General features: G+C 40.1%; 1 protein-coding gene across 2 annotated transcripts in view; it reads right to left on the minus strand.

Moving 5' to 3' along the window:
- The window catches only part of nagpa (N-acetylglucosamine-1-phosphodiester alpha-N-acetylglucosaminidase), a 61,210-nt gene that overhangs the window by 13,955 nt on the left and 35,251 nt on the right, over positions 1–12,004 (minus strand). For both annotated transcript variants that reach the window (XM_020524296.2, XM_048596053.1), the window contains 2 exons: positions 6,630–6,835; positions 3,333–3,380 (listed from right to left, as the gene is read on the minus strand). In XM_020524296.2, coding sequence (XP_020379885.2) covers positions 3,333–3,380; positions 6,630–6,835 — 254 coding nt within the window. The remainder of the gene's footprint in view (positions 1–3,332; positions 3,381–6,629; positions 6,836–12,004) is intronic.

Genomic DNA, 12,004 nt, shown 5'->3' on the forward strand with positions numbered 1-12,004 from the left:
TTTACTGTCTGATTTTCGCTTCTACTTCTGTGGGTTTAGAGGTTTAGACAATCGTTTCAGAGTTTCAAGATGGCTCCTTGGTAGCTACTAGGGGTATTTTTATTTTGCATCTCTCTCTGTAACCATCTGTTGACATTTCCCACCCCAAATCCTCAACAAATGTTTAAGTTTCGCAGATTTAACAGCGATTGCATTTAGGCCCAAACTTTCAAGCTAACTATTAGCTTAAAAAGGCGTGTTAGTAGTTCAAACCCAGTCCCTAATCTTACCTTCAGTGGTTTGGAAGAAGATCTGAACTTGAATATTTTTCTCAAGCTTGCTTCAAATTTGTGGACCTCAAGAGAATAAGAACTACACTGGAATAAACCATAACTCTACAGCTGTCTCTAATCTGCTGCTTTTCTTTGTCGTCAATTGTGGAGAAAATTGAGAACGATCTGGATCCAGATTAGATTAAACTTGGCTTCAAGTTTCTGGACTTTCCTTGACATCAAATACATAGAACATAGAACAGTACAGCACAGTACAGGCCCTTTGGCCCAGGATGTTGTGCTGAACTTTTACCCTAAGATACACTTCTACTTTAGTCTACTTTGGCTATACCCTAAGGTCCAACTTCTTTCTTCGAACTGCTGGTCTTTGGTAAGATTTAAATAAAGTTTTTGCATGTATCCCTTTCCCAACCACTGCTGTGACTTGGAGACTTTGATTTACACTGAGTCTATGCCTAATGATTCTAATCGTTTTCAACTTCAGTCTGTTCCCTACCAGAAAATTACAGCAGGGCTGAAAACAAAACAGTCCCAGGTTCAGTGTGCCAAAGAAAACACTTCCAAGAATGCATCTTATACTCTACCCTCAAACAGGTTCTTGATTCAACTCTTCATCCATCTTAAAACGGAATTTCTTAATGTTCTATGCCATGGCCATCCTACCAAAACCGCCTTTATTACCATGAGACTTCTGACTAACAATGAACTTCTTACAACTTCTCCTATTTCCTACATTCTGTTTATCAATCGGGTTGTAATGACGCCATTTACACAAAAATTAGATTAATGTACTTTACGTTTTGAGTCCACTACCATTACAAACTGGTTGCTGCTATACCTTCATCTTTTCTAAAAAAAACTTATTTTCTTTCATCATCTTAGACCTCTCTTTTCCATCAGTATGCCTCCTTTTATTACCACTCTCTCAGTTACTTTGCCCCTTCACCTCCTTTACCTAACCCTTCAATGTTTCTGGGCCATATTGCTTTCTTGCTGCCTCCTTAGGCTTATTTCTCTCTTAGGTACTCATTCCGGCACTCACAGTAAGCAGCGATCCACTATTAAAACCAGTTCTGAGGGTCATCGGACCTGACACATTAACTCTGATTTCTCTCCACAGATGCTGCCCAGACCTGCTGAGCTTTTCCAGCAATCTCTGTTTCTGATTTACAGCATTGCAGTTCTTTCGGTTTTCACTCTCAAAACCCCTGCCCAGCAAGTCTGCCAGCAGCTAATCTTGCTAATCAACTTTCTGTGCAACTCACCTTCTTCACTACCAACCCTGAGAGTACTGTCAGGTCAGCTTATCAGAATGTCCAATCCCTTGTGAACAAAGCAATTTTGCCATCCACTAATTTATTATAGATAATTTCATTACTGAAGGATTAGAACACTTTTCTTAAATGAAGTTTCTTCACTGAGGTACAGCTTCCATCACTTGTTCAAGACTAAACCAGTGGTAGTGTGATTCTCATCAACAGGGTGTACCTTGGCTTAAACCGCTCTCTTTGCTCCTCCAGCAATGGCTTTGCTTTTGAGCATCTTAGCGTATCACACCACTCTCACCGCTTTCAATGTCCTCATTTTCCACTGCCCTTTGAAGTATGATAAAAATGTTCTTATCAAGTTACCTGTACAACTTTTCGCCCTTCTCTACACTAAAGAGCTTCTCATCATTTGGTGATTTTAACCCCCATCTCAACTCATTACGTTCTTTCCCCTTTACATCTCTCCCTCAACTTTACTCAGTCACCCCTTTGTTCGGGTCATCTTGTGGACTCTCTACTCTCATCCTATCAATCACAGGTATGGCCAACTGATCAAAACTCTGCACTCTTATCCCCCTTTCATACTTCAAACCTACTTTCTTCTGTTATCCACCCCTGAAAAAGTTCTAATTCACCTACAACAGCAATTTCAAAATGTCAACTCATTTTTGGCCCTCTATTTTCTTAAATTTGTGCAACTATCTATTAGTATAACTAAATCCTCACATCCACCTTTGATGCCCTAGTCCCCAGTAATTCAACTTCAGTTAATTACCCAAATGGAAATTCACACTGGACATAACTTGTTCATTAAAATTACATGTAAACGAAATGAATAGTAACAATAAGATTGAAAACCCATGAGGAATTTAGCATTAGTTAAAAAATATTTTTAATGCATTGAAATGGTTTACAGTGATCAGAGTCCCATCATGAGTGAATATCCTTATTCCTTTATCAAGCTTTTGTGAAAGTTCTTGAAGGAAGCAAAACTATTAGTCTCTCATTCAACCTGGTTCCTGCAATATGGCCATCATCTCATCTTCCAAGTCCATGGGTCATGGAAACCGACAACCTGTTCAGCCATCCACTGCTAGATCTAGGTGAACCACAAAGCACTAATGGGTACTGCTAACTATTCAAAAATCATCCTGGAATTTAAAAATAACTCATACCTTCTTTTCTCTAGAACAGACCATCTTTTTCAACATACAAATCAAGAACAGAAACCGGCCATTCAGCCCTTCAAGCTTGCTGTGTTACTAATTAAGATAGTGGCTTATTTGTTTCTGTTCAAATTTCACATTCATGCATCCCCTTTCATCTTAAGCCCTGTGCATAAAAACAGTCTGCTTACCTCCACCTTAAAAGTACTTCATGACCCTGCCTCCACCACCTGCGGTAGAGAGTTCCAAAATTGAAAACGCTCAGAAATTTTCTTCCTCCTCTTCTCTGTTCTGAAAGGATGATTTCTAATATTAAGTGTCCCTTAGTTCTAGACACATCTACTAGAGTAAATATCCTTTCCACATCCACCTGGTCAAGACCACTTAGGATGTTCTAATCTTCAATCAAACCATCCCTCTGTGTTATAAACTCTAGTGCCTCAATATGCAATTCTCTCTAAACTGCAAATGCATTGACTGATAACATGCATTTTAATGCAACTCATGATACTTTTCCAGATTCTAACTTTTTTAAAAAAAACGGAACTTCAAAAAAAATATTAGAGTAAGAAAATGAAATTTAGCATGTCCAGAATATTAAATGAGAAAAATAAAGATATGCTCACCATCACTACAATTGGGTCCCATCCACCCAGCATCACAAAGGCATCCATCTACATGATAAACAGCAAAGCCATGTAAATTACTAGCTTTAAAAATGTAAATACATCTAACATGTATCTGGAAAATTTGTTTTTATACTCCCATTTAAATTACAGCCTGCAACGTTTATAATAGAACTGTATTGATTTCCAACCTGATAAACAGATTTATAAAATACAATGATGATGAAAACATAATTCAGTGAAAGTAGATCACATATCAGATATTACGATGTGCTGGAAGTTAATATCAAAAAAGGAAAATCACAATGACATAGCTGTGAAAAGAATTTTGTGCGTTATTTGTTTTAAGTGGTGATGGTTTACACTCCACAAATAGCGTTGGATATAGTAGCATTGACTCTAATCTTAACCTACTGTCTTAGGTATTTGGCAGTGAAAGCAGCATTAAGACCGTAACTAAAAAGATACCAATATGACACAATTATATAATAGAATTGTTTTAAGATAGATCAGTTCAGAAAACCTTGCAGGGGACACGAGAAGAGAGTAACTATAAAAGAAGTTTTGCAAAGAAAGAGGAAAATACTAATCGGTGAGCAGTTTAACATCTTTTAAACATTTAACCTCTGTAGATCTTTAACTGTAACAAAGAAAACTTTAAAAAGCATAGATGCAAACAAGAAATCACTGCAAATTAAAGAAACAACTATAAAGTAAAACTTTTAAAAAAATCCTGCGTACAATAAAGACTGCAGGGAGAGATTACTTGTATTGCATATAAAATGAAGAATAAATTGAGACACAAATTGTGTGATTTATGTTTCACAATCATTTATCTTAGACTTTCAAATTTTTAAAAACTTGGAAATTTGGTTACAGTTTGCTTACAAAAACTTCCCAAAGTAAAAAGTTGTGCATTAGGTTTTCATTTTATAAGGTCAAGATTGATGTTTTCTGTTGATTAGGGGAAACATCTAGAGCTTGGAAAGAAAGCTTTGTAGTTTCAGTTTACAAATTTGCAAAAGTCCTGGCTGAATTTGAATGTACAGAACTATTTGAGAGCTAAAATTTAGGACTTAAGAAGAGGTTACTCCTTACAGTGTTAGGAGTTTAATTTAAAAGTTCCAGACCTGAAGTGTTTGGTTAAAATACTGAAGGGGTTAGTTCACGCTGAGAAAGTCTAAGCTTAGCTGTATGAAAGCTCCAGGGAGTGGATCAGATTTGCAAGGCACAGAATTCAAACAACAATTAAATTATATCCTACTGAGGTGACACAGAAGGGAACTGTTTTTGGTGAGAGTACTCTAATGGGATTCTGTTGGGATGAACGGTATTTTTACCATGTGTTTTGAAATCTTTAAATTTGTGTTATATGTAAACCGTTTTATTTATTCTATTTTATCTTCATTTCTTTTGAATAATAAATTTGTTTTATTGTAAAACCAAAATCAGAAACATTACATGCTTGTGTTTCAATAACAGTCCACCTCATTAAAATAAAAACAAATCATCCATCAAGCCAAATTTCAGTCTGGGGTCTTGCTTGTCCAGTAGTAAGATCAGCTGGGATTATAACAGAATAATCAAGTGAAAAGCATTGATTGGGAGAAGAGATCAGGTGAGAATTAAAATTGTAAATTCTCACAATGACTTTTTCAATACACAGGATAATCGCTTAACAGTCAGAGTCACAGCATTGTTGGTCACGTAGTCCATCATACAGCAATTCAGCTAGTCCCAATTCCCACCCTACCCCTACAGTCCTACAAGTTATTTCCCTCAAGCGTTCATCCAATTCCCTTTTGAAATCATGGATCATCCTTTGTTTCCATCACTCTTGTAGAAAGTAAATTCCAGGTGATTACCAATAGCTCCACAAAAATTTTTTTCTCATCCCCATTGCATCTCTTGCTCCAAACCTGTATCTCCTAGTTCTTGCACCATAAGCTAATGAGAACTTTTTTAACAAAAATATCAACCGTATCAAATCCCGTCATAATCTTCTACACCTGAATAAAATCATCCCCCAATCTACTCTGCTCCAATGAGCACAACCACAACGTTTCCAACCTAACTTTGTAATGAAAATTCCTCATCCCTGGAACGGATAAAGCTCCTCTGCATCCTTATATCTCTCCTAAAGTTTGATGCCTAAAGTAGGATGCAACACTCAAGTTATGGCCTAGTCAGAACTTTATAAAGGTTCAACATTACTTCCTTGCTTGAATATTCAAGTAGAGAAAGTCATAGTTGCCAAATGCACCAATTAAATTGTCTCAAGCACTGGCCTTTATTGGACTGTGAAGTATTTGTTCACAGGAGTTGAATTATGAGGGTGTTATGATACACTGAAAATTGAGTTCCTCGATTCAATAAATTGGACCAAGACTCCAATTAGATTCCCCTGAATGTAGCTGCTTGTCATGGCCAGTACACAAAATGTAACTCATTTTTAGCTTCCATAGTGGCATTACACTTTTGGTTATAGTCAGTTAGCAGGACAGCTACTTTGCAAGGCAGAGTGATGCCAACAATGTGGGTTCAATTCCTGCACTGGCTGAGGTCACTGTGAAGGCCTCGCCTTCTCAACTTCACCGAGGTGTGGTGATTCTCAGATTAAACTCACCACCAGTCATGTCTCTCTAATGAAAGAGCAGTCCCATGGTCTTCTAAGGCTATGGAATATCTTTGGTTAACTAAGCACTAAGGTCATAGTTAATCACTCAGTACAAAATTCAGATATTAGCCTTTGAACTACAACTAAAGTGGGAGAATATCATCACAGTTACAAGTTGTTTATTGTTTCCTAATACCACATTCTTAGTTAAGTTGACTATGGGTGTCAGCTTTGGGCCAGCAAGTAACCACCTTATTCTTGAATTTCAAGGTTTTGCTTTTAATTCCTGTTTTTAGAAATTAAGCACAAAAATAAGGCTGATCTTTGCAGTGCCGAAGAAATGCTGTCCACTGGCTAAGATGTTGAACTGACACACCGCCTGCTCTCTTATGCTTGCAAAAGATTCTACTGCACTATTACAATTAATAGGGAGCGTATTCCTGGTGTCCTGAACAATACTTACCTCTCAATTTTAAAACCAATCTTGTCATCAACAGATGCAATTTGAGAGGAATTTGTAACTTGGTTGCTGTGACTACGTAACAACAGTGACGATACTTTGATAGTACTTCATTGGCTAGAATGTGCATTGTGAAGTCTCATGGTAATGAAAAGCATTTTCTACTTGCAATTGTTTCTATTTATCAATTTAATTAACAAAAATAAAAATCAACACGTACGCTCAGAACAGATTCCACGTTGAGAACAATTTGAAGGCCCACAGTTGAGGAGGTCACAAGCTGGGCCAGACCAAAAGCCTGTACAGTAACACTCTCCGAGTAAACAAGCTCCATGGCCACTGCAGTCTGGAGGTGCACATTCAGGTTCATGAACACACACGACTGTGGAAACAGCCCGAGGGCAGCGCCACATCGGGTCAGGTGAACTGTTGAAGAAAATAATTGATTTGGGAGATGATTGTAACTAATTGACAGAAACAAGACATTAATATTTGCACTGCTGTTTAATTTAGGTTTGCACAAACTGATTAAACTATAATGATGGTTAGAGTTCACAATTTAGAAAAACTTGAGTATATGTCTTGCTTGAAGACTACCTTCTATTTCATACTTGTACTTACCTATCTGGTATATTGAAATTCTGCCTCCTGTTTTGATATATCTCTCTCTCTCTCACAATATCTACGACTGATGATTTAGAAACACATGGTGTCCTCCATGTTATAAGCAGCAATTTGGCTCCTGCCTGTTCTTTATCAACCGCTCAACAAACCCCAATATAGCCAAACTTTCAATGTTACAGGCCAAAATGAGATACAAAAAACAAGATACTCCGCAGGTCTGGCAGCATTTGTGGGGAGAGGAACAGAACTAACAATTGAAGGATAATGAGTTGCACTGGACTCAAAATATCAACCCTGTTCCTCTCTCCACAGATGCTGTTATACCTGTGAGTTTGTTCAGCACTTTATTTCCCCCCAGATTTTCAGCATCTGCAGTACTTTGCTTTTAGTCCAAACACCAAATATACTTTTCAGTAAAGAAAGGGTACGAGGTAGTCGCAAGTCAACCCATCACAAAGTGTGATTCATAAATTTTCAATTTCCTTACTAGATGGCCAGCATGAGCCCAACCCTGAACGATATTGTAGATAATTTCACCCTCCACATTATCATCACATCAGGGAGCATGTTAGGCGTTTCTTCTATAACTCCACCATGACTACTGGCATATTTTATGTACTTTGGGTCACATTGTCACACATCTCCACACAGCAACTCTGCAGACCCTGTTTACAGAGGATTGGACGCAAGGATCAGAGCCTGGATACTAGGCATCCTGGAGGCCTGGGTGGCAGTGATCAGGATGCTATTTTACAGGTAATTAAAGCAGGCCTTTATAAAATAGGTGATCTTTAAAGTTAGTGTCCTTTATAGTCAACATTGACTGTTGCTTTGCCTTGAGGCAGTCAGTCAGGTTGGGATCAGGTATTAGATTTCTTACTTGCCTATGTAAACAGCCTCATGATTGAGACAATGGGTGGCTTTTGCATGTCTTACATAAATGGTAGTTGGGAGTATATGCTTCCCATTAGTCCTGTTCCCAACTTAGGCCTCATACATCTGAAAGCTTCTCTCAAATTTTAGATTATGACATTTAGTTAAAAGAAAAGAAACAGGAAAAGTCTGGCAAGAAGTATGAATATGGTGGACTAATCACTTGTAGGCTTCCTACCTACTGACAGGGGTTTCCAACCTCTAAAACCCCCCTCTTTCTTTGCTCATCCCCTTGTAATGTGACTCTAATGCTGATGCACTAAAGCATCAGCATCTGCCAACAAAGGAGACCCCATCATGGGAAGAAGGGGAAGGGGTAAAAGCAAAATTGCAGAAAATGAAATGGACACAGTTAGAGGCATTGTCAACTACTGTGGGGTTTCAAGAATGTTTGGTTGAGGTCAAAAGGAAGACATACTGGAAACACTAATGCTCCAGATGACATTGTCAGAATAGGTGCAAAAGAGACGGAATGTTTGCAGAGATAAGAAGATTCCATAGAAAAAAACTGGTGAATGAAACTTGGGTGTGAAAATCCTGCCCCATTTCTGATAGTTTTGTAGATTGGGGAAAGATGTCAGGGTGTGGTTTGCACAGGAGGTTCCCCAAATTCAACAGGTCCATTTTAAGTAAGCGTAACCTGGCCTCCAGTGTTTTCTGTGGTAGAGAATTCCACAGGTTCACGCCTTCCTGTTATAATGGGGCTTCCTTTGGAACCAGAAATTATATACCAAATAGACAAATAGTGAATCCTAACAGGAATGCTTTATTGACAATGCTCAAACCTCCACAGCTGGTTTTAGACTAGGCCCAGGCTCCATTCTAGAGTCACCGGACCAACTCTCTTAAAGGGGCAGCAACCCCAACTACATACATAACACTCCTATTTATTTTAAAACTCTCATTAATAAACATATACATGACTATCAAAAGTATACAAGCATTTTAGCCAACATACATATTTTGTCAGGAATATCTACAAAAGCATGGCAACCATGGAAGAACAACAATACCATCCCTTAAACAAGATGTTCTGTCTATCTATTACATCAACATGATTAGTCTTTCAGTGGGATGGCTGCTATCTCCCCCTAGCTATGACCAACCTTGGCTCAGAGATACATGGCTCAGTTGACACCCTTAGTTTTATCTAACTGGCTCGGTATTCTGAAGGACCTCCTGCTGTGGTGAAGTATGGCGATCAGCTGGTCCACGTGTCTCCTCCAGACCAGTTCATCCCTCATCTATACCTTAGATGACAACGATCCTATTTCAGCCACCACCACTACTGGGATCTATTTTTCCCCAGATGTATAATTCTAGGCCAAACAGACCCTCCACTTTGGAATACCCCTAACCTTGAGATTCCTGCCTTTCTGGCCATCTGTCTTTCTTGATTTAGCTCCACCACCCCTCTGATCTCTTCCAGCAGTACTAAGTCAAACATGGTTCTCAACTGGAGGCTCAAGATTAAGGGACGGCAGCGACCACTGGGCTATCGCACCTGGTACGTGTTGAGGAACTTATTAATTCACCATTCTAGCGACTCCTCTCCTTGTGAAGCCTTTAAGGCCTGCTCCAAAGTTCGAACAAATCTCTCCACTTGGATGTTTGCTGCAGGGTGATAAGGAACCAACCTCATGCTGACTCAATAATTTTCAGGTACTCCTTGAACTCTTGCGCCACAACTGTGGACCACTGTCACTAATGACATGTTTCATGTTTCATAGAACAGAATGCCTACAGTGTGGAAACAGGCTCTTCGGCCCAAAAAGTCCACACCAACCCTCAGAGCATCCCACCCATACCCATCCCCTTAATCTACACATCCTTGAACACTATGGGCAATTCAGCATGGCCAATTCACCTAACCTGCACATTTTTGGATTGTGGGAGGAAACCAGACCACCTGGAGGAAACCCACGCAGACAAAGGGAGAATGTGCAAACTCCACACAGACAGTCACCCAAGGGTGGAATTGAACCTGGGTCCCTGGCGCTGTGAGGCAGCAGTGCTAACCACTGAGCCACCATGCCGCCCCAACTTGGTGAACTTGTTCCAGCAGCTTTCCTGTTAAAGGGGAGAGAATCACAATTCTCATTCCGCACTTGAAACACACGTCCGACACGGACAACTCCCACCTTCTGGGCAGCTAAAGGTGCATTTCTGGGTGGTTTCCATGACTGGCCCACCCTCTCAGCAGTCCACCACTCAGCTCAAGCAGTGTTTTGCAATTGATTCGCTGACACTGGCACCCTCTCATCCTGGCAAAACCACACAGTTTTCAGGTTCTAGTCGCGAACATCTTTATTGCCTTGTAGTGGGCAGTGTTGACAGAGCATGTGCATTGCCGTGTGTCGGTATTTGATCTCTAATGAGTATGTTGACAGAGCCAGTGCCCATCTCTGCAGGTGTACTGCTGCCATAGATGCCCTGTATACAGGCCAACAATGGAGGTTAGAGGTCTGTGGCTGGTCAGTAGCACAAAGTGCATCTCCTAAAGGAAATGGGTGAACTTCTTAATGTCGAACACAACGTTCAATGCTTCTTTTTCGACTTGAGTATAATTCTCCTCAGTCTTCGTTAGTGATCGCAATGCAAATTCAATGGGCCTTTCCTCTCCACTCGGTAAGATGTGCAAATGTGCAGCACCAACGACATAAGGTGAGGCGTCACACATTAACTGTAGAGGAAACTTTGGGTCAAAATATGTTAATACTTCCAAATTCTAATTAAGTACTTTGTATTCCTTGGTCTATTTCCACAACCGCCTTTTTATCAGCAACCGATTCAGAAGTTTTAGCACTGTTACCAGATCAGGCATGGACTTGCCACGGTAATTTACAAGTTCCAAGAACAGCCTCAGTTGGTACACATACTCTGATCTAGGTTCCTTCATGATTGCCTTCATCTTCTTGGGCATCTTGTGTAGTCCCTCATCATCGATTATATAACACAAATATTGGACTCTTCAAAAAAAAAAGACAAAACCTCTCATTTCTCTTTTTACCGCAGGTTGTGCCTCCTGTGATCTTTTTGGGTTCCTATTTTTCAAACGTTCCTGTTTGGAGGATCCAGTACTCAAAATGTCGTCCGGATAACACTGGACTCCTGGCAACCTGCTTAATATTTGATCCAAGGTCCTCTGGAACAAAGCTGACACTGACAATGCCAAAAGGAAGTCGTTTGTAGGGGAAAGTCCCCTGTGTGTGTCACTATCATCAACGGCGGCTGAGACTCCTTTGCAACCCCCATCTGCAGATAGGTCTGCAACAGGTCCATTTTTGAAAATTTCTTTCCTCCAGGCAGTCTACTGAATAAGTCTTCTCAGAGTTGATGGGGGTACTGATCTGCACGCAGGGCTGAGTTGACTGTGAACTTAAAGTCACCACAAATTCTCACTGTGCCATCTGTTTTTAAGACCAGAACAATGGAGTAGTCCATTCACTGGTGGTTACTCATTCCAATGCTCCCAGATTCACCAGCCATTACAGTTCCGCCTCCATTTTAGGCCTGATGACGTCCAGTACCTACATGCCTTCAGACTTCAAGGACAAGCCTCTGGCTTCAGCTGTAATTTAATTTCAACTCCTTTCATTTCCCCCAGGGCAACTGTGAAGGTATCTTTGTACTTGTCCAGGATCTCATGAAAATTTGTTTGAGTCCGCCAGCCTATTAACCACACCCAGTTCAACTAGGAGCATCCAAGTAATGCCTTTTATACGTAAAGTGACAGTTCTTCACACTAACCCTTGACCATACTTTCACCAGTACGTAGCCCTTCCACGTACGTCCAAAGTATAATCTTGGCAGGTTTCACTGGTAGTGCCTTCAACTTCTCACTATAGACTGATTCGGGAATCAGGGGCACTGCTGTGCGGATACACATTTCCATTTTCACTAACTTCCCCCTGCTTTGGGAAGAATCAAGAAATGATCAATTTCACCCTGTCCCGACAGTTATGTTTAATTGAGACTCTTCAGACTCTGGACATTCTGTTTCATCCGCAGACTCAGCTGACTCCCTTTCTACTCCCT

The sequence above is a fragment of the Rhincodon typus genome, chromosome 4 (assembly GCF_021869965.1).
Source record: "Rhincodon typus isolate 14 chromosome 4, sRhiTyp1.1, whole genome shotgun sequence".
In the NCBI taxonomy this organism is placed as follows: domain Eukaryota; kingdom Metazoa; phylum Chordata; class Chondrichthyes; order Orectolobiformes; family Rhincodontidae; genus Rhincodon; species Rhincodon typus.